We start from the raw sequence: 19,104 nt of genomic DNA, 5'->3' as shown, positions 1-19,104 counted from the left end.
TGGAGAAGCTCTTCCCACACTGGGGACACTCGTAGGGCCTCTCCCCAGTGTGGACGCGCCGGTGGGTGACGAGGTGGGACTTTTGTTTGAAGCCCTTTCCACAGTTAGGGCAGCGGAAAGGCCTCTCCTCCGTGTGAATCCGCTGGTGCCTGAGGAGACTGGAGCTGGTCTGAAACCTCTTCTGACTCTCGGGACACTCGTAGGGCCTCTCCCCAGTGTGCATGCGTTGGTGGTTGACGAGGTGGGAGCTGCAGCTGAAGCCCTTCCCACACTCCCCACACTCGTAGGGCCATTCCCCGGTGTGGATCATCTGGTGCTGAATCAGGTGGGAGCTCTGCCTGAAGCTCTTACCACACTCCAAGCACTTGTAGGGCTTCTCCCCATGGTGAACCTGCTCATGGCCCACCAGCTCCGAGCTCTGGCTGAAGCTCTGTCCACCTTCCTGGCACAGGATGCCAGGGCTTTTTGGCCTCCCGGGGTCCCTTCTCCCCTCCTTCTCTGCTTTGGGCTGCAGGGGCTCCAAGGAGTCCCCCCTGCCCCTCTCCAGGCTGTTGAGGGTCCCGCCAATGACGGCGCTCCCCCCTCTCTGGGCTCCCCACTTTGGGCTCCTGGGGGACACAGGGCTCTGCTCCTCCAGGCTTCCTCTGCTGGCAGCTGCCACCGGGACCCCCCATTTTCCCCCAAGGGGCCTTTTCCACTCAGCTTTGCAGTTCTTAATTCTCCAAACATCCCCCCAAAAACCCAACCCAGGGACCCCCCCAGGATATCTGGGCCGAGCTCCCCATCCCTGGTCACCCATGGGATGGGGGCTGATGGTCCCAGCGGGGCTGTGAATTCAGGAAGGGCTCCACCTCGTGGGTCCTTTTTTCTTTCCCTGATCCTCCTTTGTCCCTCCTCTTCCTCTTCGTCCCAGTCCTCCTCTTCCATCCCTCCTCCTCCTCCCTAAGCCCACCTCCTTCTCCTACTTCCATCCCTTCTGGCTGTCCTCCTCCATCCCTCTTCTTCCCTCCCTCCTCCTCCTCCCCCATGAGCAGCGACACCCTTGGTGCCCCGTTCCCGCAGCCCTGACAGCCTGCAGCAGGAGCGGGGATGGAGCCGGGACAGGTCGGGATGGGCAGCACGGGGCTCTCGGCTGCTCCCACCCGCTGGGGGCGGGGGGAACCCAGCCTGGGCAAAAGGAGAGGCACACTGGGAAAACTGGGGGCTGCACATCCAAACTGGGCCTTGTTGGGGACCCTGCCAGGGGACTGCCAGCACTTGGGGCTCCTCTCGGGAGATCTGGGAGGGGAGAATGCAGAGAAGGCTGGGGGTCCCAGGAATGGCAGCAGTGGGAGTCACTTTTTTATACTGGGATTGTACTGGGATCATACTGGGAGCAGCTGGGCCCATGCTGGGGCAGACTGCGGTCACACCGAGGGAGACTGGGATCATATTGGGATCATACTGGGATCACACTGGGACAGAGTAGGAGCCTGCAGCGGACAATTGAGACCATGCAGGCGCAAATAGGATACACTGGGAGTGACTGGGATCATTCTGAGTTTGACTGGGAGCAACTGTGAGCAACTGGGATCATGCTATGAGCAAGTGGGAGGAACTGGGAGTCACTGGGTGCATGCTGGGGGTGACTGGAAACAACTGGGCTTATGCTGGGATCAACTGGGATCATGCTGGGGGTGACAGGGATCATATTGGCAGTGAGTGCAACTACACTGAGGCTGACTGGGAGTGGTTGTGAACAAATGGGATCATGCTGGAAGGAACTGGGAGTGACTGGGAGTATGCTGGAAGGAACACTGGGAGAGACTGGGAGTGACTGGAACAAAAGTGAGGGTGAAAGGGAGCAACTGGAACCATGTGGGGCACAACTGGTTCATACTGGCAGTGACTGGGAGCACACTGGTCTCAACTCTGGACCATACTGGGAAGGACTGGACTAATACTGGGAGTGTCTGAGAGTGACTGGGAACACACCAGGCACATCATCCCCCATACTGGGTGTGACTGGGAGCAACTGGGCTCCTGCTGGGAGCAGCCCCTGGCGGCCCCGGGAGCCCCGCACCCCTTTCCCGGCCATGCCGCCCCTCCAGCCCCAGCACCCCCCATTGCCGGGGTGCCGGCACTGCCAGGGGTCCCCCCCTCTCGGGGTCCCCGCTGGGGCTTCTGGGGCTCTCCTCTCTCGGGGCTCCCGCTCAGGGCAGCCGTGGCTCACCCGGGGCTCCCCAAAACCGGTGTCCCCCCGACGGGGCTCTGCCGCCACCCACACTGGGATCCCCCAAAAACACCTCTCGGGGACCCCCCGATGTCCCCCCGAGGGCCAGCTGCGGCTCGGCTTTGGAGCCCTGCCAGCTCCAAACATCCCTCCCAAAGAACCCGAACCCAGGCACCCCCCAGGATATTTGGGCCGAGCTCCCCCTCCCCGGGCACCTGCGGGATGGGGGCGATGCTCCCGGGGTGCTGCGGGCTCAGGCAGCGCCAGGGCCACGCGATTCCTTCTCTCCTCTCCTCCGGCTGCTCCCTGCTGCCGCTGCGCCTCTTCCTCCCTCCCTCCTCCTCCTCCCCCGTTCCCGAAGCCTCCACAGCCGCGGGAGGGGCGGGGATGGAGCCGGGACAGGTCGGAACGCAGAGAGGGCTGGGGGGGATGCCAGGAGTGGCAGTGCCTGGGCTGTACTGGGATCATACTGGGATCGTACTGGGAGTGAGGAGGAGTAGCGCGATGGCTCCAGCGCTGGGGCTGGGGGCGCTCCTGGGGCCCCGGGGGGACAGCGAGAGGTGAGGGGGACCCACGGCGCCGTGACTCTTTGGTCGCCCATTCCGGAGCACCGAGGGGCCCCTGAACCCCCATTCCCGGGCGCCGCCATTCCCCGCACCCCCATTCCCGGCCTGGATTCCACCCCGCACCCCCTTATCCGGCACCGGCAACCCCCGCACCCCTTTCCCGGCCATGCCGCCCCTCCAGCCCCCAGAGCCCACTTTTCCTTCACCCAGAGACCCGCTGGACCCCTATTCCTGCCTTTCCCGGCGCCCAGCCCCTCCTTTCCTCAACACCGAGGACACCTGGGACCCCTATTCCCAGCCAGCCCGGGTTTTCCCACCTTTTGCAGGGAATGGGGCACCGGGGACCCTTGGAGTCCCCTTTCCTGACGATAGTGACACAATTAAGCTCGCCCAAACGCCTCCTGGATCTCCCCTAAGCCCCCAGTGGGGATTCCTGGGAGTTCCCCTGTGTTCCCCCTTTCCCAGGACTTTGGGGGTTCCCCCGACCTATCCGTGCACCCCCAGATTTCTTCCACAGCCCCCTGTGATGGTGGGGGTGGGGGCCGAGTGCTGGCGCCCCCCTGCCTGCAGCAGATCCAACGGTGAGGGGAGTTTGGGGGGGTAGCTGAGCATTTGGGGTCCTTTGGGTTTTGGGATGACCACCGGGCCCCCCAGGATCTCCCTGAACACGTTGACGCTGCCCGTGCGCAGTGAGAAGGTTCATACCCGGCACGGGGTCCCAGCTCTGTCACCGGCATCGCCCAGTAACCCCCAAACTCTCCCGGGAACCCCCAAACCCCCCGGGACACCCCGACCTCCCCGGGACACGAAAACCATCCCTGGGCCCTCCAAAAACTCCCCAAGACCGCAAAAACCCCACACAGACACCCCCCAAACCCTCCCAGGACATCAAATTCCCACAAGACCTCCCAGCACGCCCCAGATCCCCCTGCGAAGGTTCATACCTGGCAGGGGGTCCCCATCTCTGTCACCGGCAGGTACCCCAAACCAGCCTTGGGTTCCCACTGGGATTGCCCAATCCCCCCCTTTGGGAATCCCTAAAACCCCCCTGGGAACCCCCAAAAATCCACCAGGACCCAAAAAACCCTGGAGATAGACAAAACCCCCCCAGGAATTCTTCATGAAAGTTTATGCCCAGCACGGGGTCCCCATCACCATCATCGGCATCACCCGGGTACCCCCAGATCCTCTCAGGACTCCCAAACCCTCCTGGGACCCCCAAACCCTCCCAGGTACCCCTAAATCCTCCCAGGAGTCCCAACCCTCCCCGGGCTCCGTTGCCGGAATCAGCAGGAGTGGTGTTGGCCTCTTCAGGGGAGTTAGAGTGGGACCCGACCAGAGCGGGGGCCCTTAAACCCCAAAAATCCACCCTGGGGGGCAAAACATCCCCTACCGCGGCTTGGAGTGAGTCCCCCAGAAAAATGTCACTTAAAGCTGTCATGATCACCCCTGAAAAGGGGCTTGTGGGGCTGCGGCCCCACAAACACCTGAAAATGGGGAGGAAAAAACACCCTTGGAGGGGTGAGGTCCCCCCAAACATCCCTAAAAAGAGAAAAACTCCTCTTCAGAGGGGCCTGAAGACCCTTCAGGGCACTCGAGGAGGGACAAGATCCCCTCCTCTGCTGGGGCCTCTCCGAGCCGGGAGCTCTCCCGTAGGCTGCCCTCGGGGGAGCCCCGAACGACAGCGGCTCCTGGGCTGAGCCCCCCTCAGCCGGGGCTGTGGAGGGAACTGGGGGGGCTGGGACGGGGCCTGGGGGTCCTGGGGTGACCTGGGGGAGCCTCAGTGAGTCCCACCTCGGCCTGTGCCCCCTCTCCCACTCCCTTCCCATTGTTCCCCCCAAACCTCTGCTCCCCCAGCTGGGTTTGGGGTGCTGCTACCAACACCCTGACCCACAGGGTGTTAGGTCGTGTTCTGACTCTGTCAGCAGTTTGGTTTTTTTGTTTGTTTGTATTATTGCAGTTATCTTTTAAATTTTCCTAGTAAAGAACTGTTATACCTATTCCCATATCTTTGCCTGAGAGCCTTTTGATTTCAAAATTATAATAATTTGGAGGGAGGGGGTTTGCATTTTCCATTTCCAGGAAGGCTCCTGCCTTCCTTAGCAGACACCTGTCTTTTCAAACCAAGACAGATTTTGGTGCCCAACCTGCAGCACGAGGGCATCGAGAGGAAAAGGGAATAACAGTTCTTGAGTAATCTAATTTTTGTGTGCTGCTCTAGAAACCTCGTTAAGCGACACCATGCGGTCCAGCTTACCCTGGTTTGGGTAGCAGCACATGGTTGTGGCTGTGCCAGCTCCCCCACCGACCTCCAGCCCTGGGAACCTGGAGCAAGCGGAAACCACAACTTTGCAAATGCTACCTGTGCCTGAAGCAAATGGAAAGAGAACTGGGGTGTGAAAAATAAAGCTTGTTTATTTTCAGAAAAACAGCAAAGAAAACACAGAACACATTTACATTGTAAGAATATTTGTAACAACAACTATCTATGGAACATATATACCCAAGAACATATCTAACAAAAGTCTATGAAACGTATTTACAGAAGACAAAAAGAAGCCCTAAAACCTATAGCCTAAAGACAACAACAAACTCTACAACGTATGTACAAAAGGGTGGCATCTCTGTCCGGGATCTCCATCGGTCCTTGAGGAAAAGCGAGAGGCACAGTCACTCCAATCAGGCAGAGAGGGCTCTTCCATGTGCCCCCAGGCTGGCCCAGCAAGCGCAGCACAGGCTGGGGATGGCCACCAGAACCCAATGCACCGGGTCCCACATCCCTGAGCAGGGACCACCCAGCCCAGTCCCAGCCTGGCAGCAGGGGACCCGCTCTGCCTGTGGGGACCACATGCCTGTCCTGCTGCTGGGATTGCTCTTCATCCCAAGATCATGGCCTCTTCCTCATCTTTCTCATCAATGTCCATGTCCTCAAGGTACTCTTCCATTTCCACATCCATCTCCTCTTCCACATCTACCTCCATCTCTTCCTCTCCAGTCTCTTCTCCATCCACTTCCATCTCCTCCTCTGTATCCATCTGCACGTCCACCTCCATCTCTTCCTCTCCACTCTCTTCTCCATCCACTTCCATCTCCTCCTCTGTATCCATCTGCATGTCCAACTCCATCTCTTCCTCTCCAGTCTCTTCTCCATCCACTTCCATCTCTTCCTCTGTATCAATCTCCATGTCCACCTCCATCTCTTCCTCTGTATCAATCTCCATGTCCACCTCCATCTCTTCCTCTCCAGTCTCTTCTCCATCCACTTCCATCTCCTCCTCTGTATCAATCTCCATGTCCACCTCCATCGCATTGTCTCCACTCTCTTCTCCATCCACTTCCATGTCCTCCTATCAGCCTGCATGTCCACCTCCATCTCGTCCTCTCTCTCGGTGACAGCCTGCAGAGGTAGCAACACCTCAGAGTGGGGTCCCTGTCCCACCCCATCCCCACAGAACTCCAGCCCAGCCGGGCAGCTGGGGGGTGTCCACCTCCATGGAATGGCACTGTACCTTCCTCAGGACAAATGTGAGCATCCTGCAGGGACGGATGACAAAATCCAGGCAACAGAGAGCTTTCAGGACTGATGGGAGTATCAGGGCGCAGGTGACGAGAAGAGTGACAGGGAACATGGTGAAGGGTGAGCCGGCACGAGGGCTGGCACAGGGTGGGCTGACACAAGGGCCAGTGGTTGTGTTGTGCTCTTTGCTGGACGCTGGAAGTTCCTGCTGGAACATCACATCTGTGACATCACAGTGGATCTAAAGAGCATCTTGTTCCGAGCTGAGCAATCTTTCCCAGCCCATGCTGCTCACAGCCCTGTTGCCAAGGATGGGGCATCCACAGCCTGGGCCAGTGCCTCAGCAGCCTCCGTGTAAAAGAGCAGCTCCCTCAGATCCAACTTCAATCAGCCTCCTGCAGTTGAAAGCCATCCCCCCTTGTCCTGTTGCCTCGGGCCCGGCTGAACACTGTCCCCGTCTTTCCTGTGGGACCCTTCCAGTCCTGCAGAGCTGCACTGAGGCCTCCCCAGTGTCTCCTGTTTCCAGGCTGAGCATCCCCAGCCCCACTTGGACGGCAGTCAGGTAGATCAGGGGGAGTCAAGGCTGAAGTCAAACAGCATCAGGAACTGAGAGGTGGAAGCTTTAGGCCCAGGTTTGCCTCTATAATAACAGTGGAGGGGAAGATGGTGGGACACTGGCTCTGTTCTAACCGCTGATTATTTTCCTTTTTTTTTTTTTTTTCTTTTCTGTCATGCTGATGCAGGTGTTGCTGTTTGCAAGGAAGCTTGGCACATTATCCATTGTCTTCTCCATTTGTGAAACACCGAGCAGAGTCTGGGCAGGCTGATGATGCAGAGCAAAACCTGCAAATACACCGGTGATCCTGAGCCTGGAGGATGCAGCTAAACCCGGCCAAAAATAATTTCTGGAAAGTCAAGCCTGGTTTACATTTTCTTGAGTTTGGCTATTCCTGAACCGGGGGAGAGGGCATTCGGGGGAGGGGGTACCACAGGGGTTCCCCTCCCCCGTTTTTGGGGGGTCTCCCATGGTGCCCCCTCCCCAAAAAGCTCCGCGGGCCCCCTGAAGCGGCTTCTGTTCCACTGGCCGGTGCCCCCTGATCCAGGACGGCCCCCGGTGAGTCTGGGGCGCTCTGGGGGGATTTTGGGGGGATTTTGGCGGCATTTATGGGCTTTGGGGGATTTTGTTGGGAGATTAGGGGGAATTATTGGATTTTGGAGAGAATTACTGGGTTTGTGGGGTTATGGGGGTTTTGTGGGTTTTGAGGATTTTGGATTTTGGGGATTTTTTAGGGTTTTGGGGTGGTTATTTTTTGGGGGGTTTATTGAAATTTTTGGGAGGTTTTTTTTTTTTTAATTTTGGTGGGTTCCACTGGGATTTTGTGGGATTCTTTGGTGTTTAGGAGTTTTTAATTGGGATTTTTGGGGGATTTTGGGGGGTTTTAGTGGAATTTTGGGGGGCTTTGGAGTTGTCCCAGGGTGTGGGGAAGGGCTGAGAGGCACCAACATCTGGTTTAAACCCCTGAAAGTCCCAATAAACCCCATGAAATCGCCATTAAATTTCACAAATTCCCATTAGAATACCCTCGAATCCCAAAAAAAGCTCACAAAATCCCAATTAAACCCCACAAATCCCCCCAAAAATGTCTCCAAAACCACAACAAGCCCCACAAAATCCTCACGAGACCCAAAGAAATCTTGGCAACACCCAAAAAAACCCACAAGCCCCCCCAAATCCCCACTAAAATAACTAAAAAACCCAAATCCCCAAAGAATCCCACTAAATGCCCCAACAATTCCAATAAAATGCCTCCAAATCCCCTAAAAATCCCAACAAAACCCAGAAATAATTCCAGAGGATCCCACAAAATCCCCACAAAATCCCAGTAAAACCTTCCAAAATTCAAAAGAAAACACAAAAAAAATCAATTAACCCCCAAATACCCCCAGGAAAAAAACTTCTCACTCAAAGCACCAAGAAAACCCCTACAAATCCAAACTCCCCAAAATTCCCCAACTGCCTCCAAACCCAATAATTCTCCCCAAAAACCCCAATAATTCCCTGTAAACTCCCAACACAATTCCCAAAAGCCCAAAAAAGCCCCAGATGCCCAAACCCCTCCCGAGCCCTCCCTGGTCCCTCCCGGTCCCGCCCAGGCCCGTCCGGGGCCGCGGCCAAAACTGCCCGGAGCGGACGCGGAGGTCCCGGAGTGACCCCGGAGCCGATCCCGGGCTCGGCCTCGGGCTCGGCCCCTTTGGGGGATTTTGGGCCGAACCGGGCAGGTTCAGGGTGGGCTTCAGATCCCTTGCGGGGATCCCGAGCCTTTTTGGGTGGATTTTCAGCCCCTGTGGCTGATTTGAGGCTGAATCTGGTGGGGTTTAGGGGGATTTCAGATCCCTTTGGGTGATTTTAGGTCCATATGGGTGAATCTTAATCTTGTGTGCATGATTTTAGGTCCCTTTTTTGTGATTTAGGGTCCATTTAAGTAGTTTTTTTTTGCTTCTTTGGGCAATTTTAGGTCAAACCAAGCCATTAAGGTGATTTTAGGCCAAAGCAGGTACTTTCAGGGTGGATTTTAGCTGCATTTGAGGGATTTAAGGGTGATTTTAAGCCATTTCATGTGTCTTTTAAAACATTTGAGGAAATTTTAGACCCCATTGTTTGGATTTTAGAGCCCTTTGGATACTTTTAATACCATTTGGCTGATGTCAGGCCGAACCATGTGGATGTAGGTTGCATTTGATGCCCTTTTGGGTGATTTTAAACCAAACCGGGCTTTTTTAGGACAGCGCGTCCCCTTGGCCCCGCTCCTTTCCCCTCACGGTTCTGCTCTTTCCTCACCCCCTTTCCCCTCACGGTTCCACCCTTTCCTCGCCCCCTTTCCCCTCATGGTTCAGGATCCCGGAGCGGGGGAGGAGGAGGAGGGAGGGAGGAAGAGGCGCAGCGGCAGCAGGGAGCAGCCGGAGGAGAGGAGAGAAGGAATCGCGTGGCCCTGGCGCTGCCTGAGCTCGCAGCACCCCGGGAGCATCGCCCCCATCCCGCAGGTGCCCGGGGAGGGGGAGCTCGGCCCAAATATCCTGGGGCTGCCTGGGTTTGGGGTTTTTTGCGGGGGATATTTGGAGCTGGCAGGGCTCCAAAGATCAGCCGTGGTGGGCCTTAGGGGGACATCATGGGGTCTTGAGTTCGGGAGCGGCTACACCCGGTATGAGACCAGTCACTCCCAGTATGAGCCTGGTTAAGGTCTTTCAGCTCCTGCCAAAGGTCTGACAGCTCCTAGTGAAGGTCTGACAGCTTCTGCTGAAGGTGTGACACTTCCTGGTGAAGGTCTGACAGCTCCTGTGATGGTGTGACAGCTCCTAGTGAAGGTCTGACAGCTCCTGGTGAAGTTATGAAACCTCCTAGTGAAGGTCGGACAGCTTCTGGTAAAAATCTGACAGCTCCTGCTGGAGGTCTGACAGCTCTTGCTGAAGCTGTGACAGCTCCTTCTGAAGGTGTGACGGCTCATCCTGGTGGTCTGACAGCTCCTGGTGAAGGTCTGACAGCTCCTACTGAAGGTCTGACAGCTCCTGCTGAAGGTCTGACAGCTCTTTCTGAAGGTGTGACAGCTCCTGGTGAAAGACTGAAAGCTCCTCTTGAAGGTCTGGCAGCTTCTGGTGAAGGTGTGACAGCTCCTGGTGAAGGTCTGACAGCTTCTCCCAAATTCTGACCATTCCTGCCAAAGGTCTGACAACTCCTGCTGAAGGTCTGACAGCTCCTACTGAAGGTCTGACAGCTCCTGCTGAATTTGTGACAGCTCCTAGTGAAGGTGTGACAGCTCCTGGTTAAGGTGTGACAGGTCCTGCTGAAAGTGTGACAGCTCCTTCTGAAGGTCTGGCAGCTTCTGGTGAAGTTCTGACAGCTCCTGGTGAACATGTGAAAACTCCTGGTGAAGGTCTGACAGCTCCTGCTGAAGGTCTGACAGCTCCTTCTGAAGGTCTGACACCTCCTGGTGAATGTTCGACAGCTCCTGCTGAAGGTGTGACAGCTCCTGGTGAAAGTGTGACATCTCCAGGTGAATGTTTGACAGCTCCTGCTGAAGGTGTGACAGCTCCTGCTGGAGGTCTGACAGCTCCTTCTGATAATCTGACAGCTCCTGCTGAAGGTGTGACAGCTCCTGGTGAAGGTGGGACAACTCCTAGTGAAGTTGAGACAGCTCCTGCCGAAGTTCTGACAGCTCCTGCTGTCGGTCTGACAGGTCTTGTTTAGGTCTGATAGCTCCTCCTGAAGGTCAGAGAGCTCCTGGTGAAGGTGTGATAGCTTCTGGTGAAGGTCTGACATCTCCTGGTGAAGGTGTGACAGCTCCTGCTGGAGGTGTGACAGGTCTTGGTGAAGGTCTGACAGCTCCTGCTGAAGCTGTGACAGCTCCAGGTGAAGGTGTGACAGCTCCTAGTGAAGGTCTGACAGCTCCTGCTGAAGGTCGGAGAGCTCCTTTGAAGGTCTGACAGCTCCTGGTGAATGTCTGACAGCTTCTGGTGAAGGTCTGACAGCTCTCAGAGCGTCAAATTTACGTGGCTAGAGGGTGGTGTGCAGAAAGGAGACAGAGGAGTCCTGTAAAAGTCCCTTGATTGGCATAAAGGGAGAGCGTGCATCAGGCGTGTGTCCAACGCAGTCTCCCAATCACTTGGATCAAGTAGCCTTCTTTTCTTTTTTCCCGGCTGCATTTTCTTTCATTCCCTTTCCCCCTTGGCTGAGCTACTTGGAAGGTACTCGGGACTTCCCGATCTGCCCATCATGTCCCCCTCATTACGTGCCCTCTATAAAACACACGATCCACGATCATTTCAACTAGCTAAATCAATTGATATTTTTAGTGAGCTTTACTGATTGACATGGACTGCTCCTCAGCCAAGGCCATGCTAAACTCCTGAACTTAGGGAAGAAGAACAAAGACTTTATAGGGTTGTGAGAGACGAGGTGACATTTTGCTGAAGCCAAAAGATTATTCAGCTAAAGAATGAAAGCTGTTGGTTCTATGTGTTGTTGTTTGTGGTTTGGATATGTTCTGGTTGGTTTGTTGGGTGTTGCTGGAGAGGGGCGGGGTTGAAGCCCTGACTAAAAAGGAATTCAGATGATGGGGGAGTAGACAGAAAAGCAGGTGGTCAGGAGAGAATGGAAGTGCCCCAGTACCGAGCCAATGGGAAAGGGGACAGGGACTGCCCCAGCCGGGAAATGCCCGAAAATTTTCCACTTTGTTGGAAGGTGTGTGTGTTCTGCTCTCAGGAGGGACATGCAAATTCGGCTCGGCTGAATCGGTATGAATGAATAGTTGTTGCCCTCATTTTTAAAAGTGTTAAGTTTTCTTTTATAGTTCTTTTGAAAGTTTTAAAGTTCTCATAAAACTTCCTTAGCCTTCTGATAATGTTTACATATTTCTACTAAAGTTCTCATGCAACTGTTCATGCAAATAATGATTGTTTTACATTCTTCTTTGTGGGAGGAGAAAATTAATAGACTGTTAGTTTGACCAGTGTGGTTACAGAAGTGGCAATTTCATCCTCCAATCTACTGCCACTTTTAGAATTCTATATATTGCAAAGTCAGAAATAAAATTAACTCTTTTTCTCTCTTGAACTCATCAAGCTTCTGCGTACTCCTTTGGTGCCAAATAGCAACAAAGTTTCTTTTTGCTTTGAAGACTTTGTCCCCATTTAATTGTGTCAAAAAGCCTGTTCATTTCTAACAGGATTATAAATATTAAGTTCTTCACCCAGGGCAGATTTAAAGCCCAAACTCCCATGTCACGTCCCCCAGACTTCCGGAACATCGCCAGAGCTCCCCCAAACCCTCCTGTCAGCCCCTGGAAACGCCCCAGAGACCTCCCAACCCCTGGTTCAACCCCGCAGCTGTCTGTAACTCCCCCAAAGACCCCACCCCAGCTGCCCATAACTTCCCCAAGGCCCCCCCAAGCCCCATATCACATTCCCTGACCTCAAACAAACCCTTATTCTCCCCCCTGCCCCCCTGCAATTTCACTCACACACGGCCATGGCCTGAGGGGACACGCTGGTGGTCTTCAGGTGGGAGCTGGCCAGGGCATCCTGACCAAAGACCTGCGGAGCTTCAGCCTTTGCAGGGGAGGCTGGCAGCAGCTGCACCCCCAAAACAGCCCCTGCAGCCCCCTCAGCCATGCAGCTGCACTGCTGGATGACTGGCTCTACGTGTCTGGAGGTGCAGGGGGGGCTCGGGGCATCCTAGGGTGGGCTGGTGGGATTTTCAAGAGGCTACAGGGCCAAGGGGCCTGGAGGATCTGGAAGTGCTGGGGGAATTTGGGGAAAGGGGAGGTTGGAGGGTTTTGGAGAGCTGTGTCATGACTGGCTCTATGTGTTTGGAAGTGGGAAGGGGTATCAGGGGGTCCGGGGCAATTTCTCGGGGGGCTTTGCAGGGACTATAGTGGCTGGGGGAGCTTCAGGGCATCTTGGGGGTGTGGGAGCATTTTGGAATGAGAGGGTATACGGGAGGGCTGGGGGGCAACGTGTTCTATGTCTTTAGAAGTGGGGAGGGGACTGGGGGCTGATTTTGGAGCCTCCACTGATTACTGGGTGCCCCCCTCCAGCAAAGGGCCAAGGCTGTTTTCTCCTCCCATCTGGGAGGGGGGGTGAGCTTTGAGGATCCCATCTTCAGTCGGGGGGGTCCCTTTGTCACTGAAACTGTGTGAAAATGAAACATCTCCAACAGCAAATTCAGGGTTAGAGAATCAAAGGCGTTACTTTATACTGGTCAGGACGTGCAACAGAAATCATTGCATCTACACATTGCCCGGGTGTGCAGCCAGCAACACACGGGCAGGAGGACACAGATGGCGCTTCCTGGCTGGGAGAGGGCTTGTGGCCATCTCCAGGCACCGGTCTGACAGGGATCCCCGCAGCTCCAGCCCTGCACAGCCACTCTGTCGCCAGCACAAAGGCTTCAGCAGAACCAGCAAAGGCCAAGGGGCTACTTTTCCCTTCCCCACTGCTGGCCTGGGCCGCTTGCTGAGCACAAGGACCCGTTTTCCCCTATACCCCTGTGCTCTGCAGACCCTGGGCAGCAAATGAAAGATCCTGGGAGTCTGTCTATTACAACATATCCTACATTTTTATGCTAAGGAAAAAGGAAAATAAGGAAAGAACAATGTTTAACAAATGAAACATTGCTTCTGGCTCAGGTGACCCCAGCAGACAGAGCTTCTGGGATCAGCTCTCTGCAGAGCTCCAGCAGTGCAGCCAGCTGAGCCCTGAGAGACGAGGCCGTGTCCTCCATGCCCTGTGGAGCTGATCATGCAGGCTGTCGAAGATGGAATATCGAGCTCTCTCTACTGCCTGGAGGACGTACAGTGTTTGAATTGCCAGGCTTCCGACGGCGACGCTGATGTCATCTGCCATGCCTTCAAGGGCTGAAAGAGAGAGGAACAGAGCCATGGTCAGTTCCCAGATCTGAGGGGACCCGAGGAGACCCCCGTTCCAGGGCCGTGCCAGCCGGCTCTAGCCATGGCCAGCAGGGAGCAGGGACCAACAGGATCAGCCCGAAGCTGCTGGCCACGAATCCCCCAGGTGGCCCTGACGTCTCTGTGTGCTCTGCCCACACCGCCCCTCGTCCGCACAGGGAGCAGAGCCCTCGGCAGCCGGGGCAGGGCTTGCAGCTCCCCCGCCAGCCCCCGCTGACAGCCCGCTGCCCTCACTCACCCTCACAGATGAGCTGGAGGTCTTCCTTCTTCCCCCTGAGGTGCTGCCCGGCCATCCCTGTGAACACAGAGCCTGTCACGGCCCAGCGGCACAGCTCCCTGCCAGCGGCGCTGCCGGCCCTGTGGCCACACGGCCTCCTGGCCCGGCAGGGCTCAGCCCGGGCCCTTGCCGCACGCTGCCGGCCCAGGGCACGGCTGCGAGAGGGCGGCAGCAGCGCCGAGGCCAGGCGGGGCTCCACGGCGCCGGGCCCGGATGGCGCTGCCGGGGCAGCAGCCGGGGCTGGGGCCGAGCTGCGGCGGGGCGGGGAGGGAAGGGGAGCCCGGGCTCACGGCTCACCGATGAACCTGATGGCCTCCTCTCGCAGGGACTGCTGCGGGCTGTCCAGGTACTGCAGGGCCCGGCGCAGGTGCTCGGCCGCTCGGCTCCTGTCGTCGGCCAGCTGCAGAGAGCGGCAGGAGGGAAGGGTTGGCGCGGGCTCAGCCCCTGTGCCGGGCGCTCCCTGCGCCCAGCCCCGGCCTCCCCTGCCCGCACAGCCCTGAGGCGCGGCCAGCAGCCGCGGGCGCCGGGCTCTGGAGGGGGCAGAGGGGCGGCTGCTGCCCCGGGAGCCGCGGCGCCGCCCCGCCCCGCGGCCCCGCCGGGCCGGGGCTCCATCGGCCCCGGCTCGGGCCCACGGGAGCCTGGAGAAGAGCCCGCGCAGCCTCTGGGTGCAGCAGCGGGCAGGGGCACAGCTGCCAGCCCACACACTGAGCACCGCGCTCAGGGGGCTTCTCCAGCCTGAGGCTGGCACTTCCAGGCCGTCCTTACCAGGCACTCGGTGAACTTCCACAGCTTCTTGTTCTTCACCAGTTTTTGAAGATCCCTCCTCTTCAGGAACTCAGCCACACAAAGCAGCGTTTCCTGAGAAACCTGGAGAGCAGCAGAGATGCGGAGATGACCCCACAGCCCAGGGCGCAGGACCTGTGTCCCTGTGTCCCTGTGCCAAGGCCTGGAGGAGGCTGCAGCCCACGAGGCGCTAGGGCAGGAGGCAGCTGAGCCCCCTCCCAGGGGGACAGCAGCAGCCCATGAGTCCTCACCTGTGCCACATGCTGATTCTCATCATGGCAGTGGAAGAAGAGTGGCAGCAGGCTCTGGCGCACGTGTGTCTTCAGGGCCTTTTCTTCCTTTTCCAGTGGAAGAGACATCAATGTTTGGAAGAGCAGTATGGAGAGCAGCTGCACATGGCTATTGTCCTGTATGAAAGGAAGAAAAAAAGACCTCAGCATCGGCTGCACGGGGCTCAGCTTGGCTCAGGCCTGCAAATCCACAGGGCACAAAGTGTCCAGGCAGCAGTCAGTGGCCGTGGCTGGGGGCAGCGAGCCTTACGTGGTCAAAGAGTGGCAGGAGCGCCTCAACCAGCTGCAGTGCGATGGGGCTGGGTATCAGCATGGCCTTGTCCCAGAAGATAAAGCTGAGGAGCCTGACTGTCATGCTGACTATCTCTCCATCTGCGTCCCACAGGAGCTCCACAAGACTTTCAGTCAGGCTCCACATTTTTTCGCTCTGTGCAGAACACAAGTTTGTGAAACGCCATCCTGCTGCCGCAGGGCCTAGGGGCCAAAGGGCTGTTCCGAAGCACTTGGGCAGTTGAACCAGGAGGCAGGAGAGCTGGGAGCAGCTGCCCCAGCGCCCAAAGCCCAGCCAAGCCCAAGCGACTGCATTCCCAAGCGCAGCCTCAGCCGCTGCCCCCTTCTCACCATCAAGGGATCATCGATGAGCACAAGAAGGGCCCTGAGCGCCAGGCGACGCCTCTCCCTGCACTCGCTCCGCAGGTGCCTTGACAAGATTTGCAGGATTCTCTTAGCACCGCGTTCACTCAAGTTCAGGCACTCAAGAACCTGAAAGGCACAGGGCAGTGACAGGGGACCTGGCCGGCAAGAGCCCGGAACAGCACAGGGCTGGGCCCAGGCAGCAGCGCAGGGCGCGGGCACCGTCCCAGGCAGTTGCGGCTACGAGAGGGCAGAGAGCTGGGAGGCAGCTGAGCGAGGCAGCGCTGGCCATCAGGCTCACCTCCACAAGGAACGCCAGGGCGGGCAGTTCCCAGCGTGGCTCCTGTGTGCTGAGCAGCCGGAGCAGGTCGCGAGCGATCCTTGAGCACAAGGGGATGGAGACACAGGACATCTCCCTGGCAGGAGAAAAAGAAACCAAGACTTTGGGCCGGGGGACAAACCTCTCCCAGGACTGACTCACAGAGGTCTGGCCTTTCCCCAGCATCCTGTAAGGGCCCTGGGCTATTTGGGAGGTGGCTCCTTGTGGGCTCCCTCCTCTCCCAGCCTTTTCCAGTCGGCTTGGCTGTTCCTCGGTGACAAGGCCCTCTGGCCCACGACCACGGGGACTGTGTGGGGCACCCTGGGCACTGAGCACAAATGTCAGAGGCAGTGGGGAGAAGGGGGTCTCACCTGGCCAGCAGACCCACGGCATAGTGGTGGGTGTCAGCACACAGCAGCGTGTCCCAGCCACACTTGCGTTCTATTGCCACCACCACATCCTCGTGCTGCATTTGGCAGAGCAGGGACTTCAGGGTCCGCACTGCAAACCTGCATGCAGAGCAAAGCCCAGGTCACGCTGGGAGCACTGGCTCCTGCCCTGGGCACCTGGCAGGGACAGGAGGACTGGCATGGAGCACCTGTTGGGGTTGGTGGCAAGGCCGTATTGCTTCTGGCATCCCTTCCAGAAGGTATCGACCTCCGCTGGCACATCCAACGTGCTGAAGAACACTTGGAAGAGCAGATGCACAAAGAGGCGGGGGAAATACACGGTCACTACATGTGGGACACAGGGCATCTGGAGGATCTTCCACATCACCACAGTTGCCTGCAAAGGACAGAGCAGCCCGAGACAGTGCTCAGTGCCGAGGTGTCCGTGTGGCAGGGCCCGAGCATGGGAGGGAGAGGCCCGGAGAGACACAGGGGGAGCACCGGGCCTGGTGGCCCTGAAGCTGCCCCGAGGCCAGGTTTCAGCCCAGCGCCTGAGGCAGGGAGATGCAGTGGGGGAAGGAGGATGCAGAGCTGCTGGACAGGTGGCCTTGGGGCCAGCAAAGGCCAGTGTCAGAAACTCACAGCCAGGACAAAGACACCCGTTTTGTCCCCATCGGAGGTGCACGTGCTGTGCTCTGGCCAGCTCCCCAGCACATCGAGGAGTATCAGCTGCGCCGGCTCCGCAGTCCTGGGCGAGCACATGATGCTCTTCCACATGGTCAAAGCAGCTCTGTGGGGTCAGAGCTCTGTCTCAGAGGAGTCTGGGACACAGCACCGTGGCCTGGGTGGCAGCGGGGAGCTGAGCTGGCTGCCAGCCCTGCCTCTGCCCACTGCCCCTCGCCAGCAGCACCCAGACAGCCCAGCCCTGTGAGGACAGGTCCCTGAGGGCCAGCAAGGAAGCATGGCAGAAGGCTCGGGGGCTGACGTGCCAGGGCTGGCAAAGGGAGCAGCCAGAGGGCCCTGGAACTCTCTGTTGGTCAGACACCTGGGACAGGCTGTACAGGCTGATGGGCTGGGGAGCCCTGAGCCCTCTGGGCAGGTGGGCCCCATACCTGTCACAGGATGGGGCCACACGCAGGAGCGTCATTACTACGTCAGCAGGCTGCTCTTTGGTGAGATCCAGCAGGGCCCTGTTCCGCCTGTGCTCAGCAAACTGATTGGCCATGAGCCACTGGTGGATGTACCTCACCATGGCAGGCACCTGGAGAAGGCATGGGGAGACTTGGAAAGCTGCCAGAGGGAGGAATGTCCCCAGCTTCCCCAGAGAAGTGCTTCCCTTGCCACCCCACTGCCATGGCCTCAAAGGCTTCCAGTGAGCAGCAGGCGTGACTTGGGAGGCCAAGCAATTCCTGAGAGGATCAAAGCCTGGCCACAGGCTGCTTACTTGCTTTGGATTGCAAAACCCCTCCTCTACGAGCATATCCAGCAGGGCAGAACAGGTCTTGGTTTTGAAGATGTGCGAATATGCTCTGAGCCCTGTGCCCACGGTGCCGGTCTCTTCCTCCCGAATCCTCTTGATGAATTTGCAAACCAGCTGTAGGAGAAGGGCAGGAAGCCAGGGATGTTCCACAGAATGCTCCAAGCGTGGTGCTCGGCTGAGCAGTGACAGCAGGCCCAGCCCAGGTGGGGATGGCTGCAGGTACCTGCGCTGTTCTGCGGAAGAGGCCACGGGTGCGTTCCTGCTCTTGTGTGCGCTGCACGGCTGCATCTGGCAAAGAGCGAGCGCAGCCTGAGCTGAGGGGCTGCGGGCGAGGCCGGAGAACACAGCCCAGCCCTGCGCTCCCCAGGTAGGAACAGCCCCGGGATGTCCCAAGGGATGGAGCACGGCTCTGGGGTGTCTGTCCTGGCCCCTATTCCGTCCTGTCCATGGGCATGTCCCCAGGGGATGGGATAGGATGGGATGGGATGGGATGCGATGGGATGCGATGGGATGCGATGGGATGCGATGGGATGCAATGGGATGCAATGGGATGGGATGCAATGGGATGCAATAGGATGCAATAGGATGCAATGGGATGGGATGTGGCCAAGCTGGCTGCAGCCACCAGCCCTGCAGTCCAGCAGCCCAGCTCTGCCACTCACCCTCCTGCAGAGGCTTGAACCGCACCACCTCTTCAGTCTCCTGTGCTGGGCCAGCTCCAGGGCCTTCTTCCTCTTCCTCCACCCAGGCCAGCTTGGGCACTCTCGGGGATCTCTGCTCCATGTCAGTGACTGGATTTGTGACGACTCACAGGAGAGATGTCTCAGAAATCTCCGAGTCAGCAAGGCCTGCAGTCGTGCCTGGAAGGCACCTTCAAGAGAGAAGCCTCAGGAAGGCTACAGGACAGCAAGTCCTGCACTCTGGTCTCGAGGGCTCCTTGCCACAAGGACAGGAGACTCCTGTCAAGGATTGTGGTCTGGCCTCGAGGGCACTGGTGGCAGGGATGGGAGATGCCTCTGGGGCACCAAGTCCCACGGTCTGCCCTCGAGGACACCTGCAGAAGAGAAGCCTTGGGAAGGCTACGGGTCACCAAGTCCTGTGGTCTGGCCTCGAGGTCAGCTGCAGGAATAGCACCTCGGAAAAGCTCTGGGTCAGACACGAACGAGTGTGCTGTGCGG

The 19,104-nt window shown here is 57.7% G+C and overlaps 2 protein-coding genes across 2 annotated transcripts; both read right to left on the bottom strand.

Annotated features, from left to right (window-relative positions):
• Positions 1 to 13,424: 13,424 nt before the first annotated feature.
• On the bottom strand, positions 13,425 to 15,521 carry LOC137467258 (maestro heat-like repeat family member 5). The gene is made up of 4 exons (XM_068178766.1): positions 15,067 to 15,521; positions 14,798 to 14,899; positions 13,994 to 14,432; positions 13,425 to 13,704 (listed from the first exon to the last, which is right to left on the bottom strand). The coding sequence occupies exons 1-3, from the start codon at positions 15,253 to 15,255 to the stop codon at positions 14,319 to 14,321; spliced, it is 405 nt and encodes a 134-aa protein (XP_068034867.1). The 5' UTR covers positions 15,256 to 15,521; the 3' UTR covers positions 13,425 to 13,704; positions 13,994 to 14,318.
• An 888-nt stretch (positions 15,522 to 16,409) lies between these two features.
• LOC137467251 (maestro heat-like repeat-containing protein family member 7) lies at positions 16,410 to 18,722 on the bottom strand. The gene is made up of 7 exons (XM_068178761.1): positions 18,589 to 18,722; positions 18,150 to 18,214; positions 17,891 to 18,040; positions 17,559 to 17,707; positions 17,089 to 17,236; positions 16,656 to 16,843; positions 16,410 to 16,566 (listed from the first exon to the last, which is right to left on the bottom strand). Exons 1-7 carry the CDS (start codon positions 18,707 to 18,709, stop codon positions 16,425 to 16,427), a joined length of 963 nt encoding a protein of 320 aa, XP_068034862.1. The 5' UTR covers positions 18,710 to 18,722; the 3' UTR covers positions 16,410 to 16,424.
• Positions 18,723 to 19,104: the final 382 nt, after the last annotated feature.

Source organism: Anomalospiza imberbis, unplaced genomic scaffold (genome assembly GCF_031753505.1).
Source record: "Anomalospiza imberbis isolate Cuckoo-Finch-1a 21T00152 unplaced genomic scaffold, ASM3175350v1 scaffold_55, whole genome shotgun sequence".
In the NCBI taxonomy this organism is placed as follows: domain Eukaryota; kingdom Metazoa; phylum Chordata; class Aves; order Passeriformes; family Viduidae; genus Anomalospiza; species Anomalospiza imberbis.
Note: the sequence above shows the minus strand (reverse complement) of the source record. Positions and strands in the feature narration are given on the sequence as shown.

Coding starts and splice junctions, on each gene's coding strand:
- LOC137467258 (XM_068178766.1), bottom strand. CDS start 15,255: ATGCTGAGGTCTTTTTTTCTTCCTTTCATACAGGACAATAGCCATGTG. Junction 14,900..15,066: donor AGAATCAGCATGTGGCACAG/GTGAGGACTCAT, acceptor GCTGCTCTCCAG/GTTTCTCAGGAAACGCTGCT. Junction 14,433..14,797: donor GGAAGTTCACCGAGTGCCTG/GTAAGGACGGCC, acceptor CGCTCTCTGCAG/CTGGCCGACGACAGGAGCCG.
- LOC137467251 (XM_068178761.1), bottom strand. CDS start 18,709: ATGGAGCAGAGATCCCCGAGAGTGCCCAAGCTGGCCTGGGTGGAGGAA. Junction 18,041..18,149: donor TCTTCCGCAGAACAGCGCAG/GTACCTGCAGCC, acceptor CTTCTCCTACAG/CTGGTTTGCAAATTCATCAA. Junction 16,567..16,655: donor CTTGCCACCAACCCCAACAG/GTGCTCCATGCC, acceptor CTCTGCATGCAG/GTTTGCAGTGCGGACCCTGA.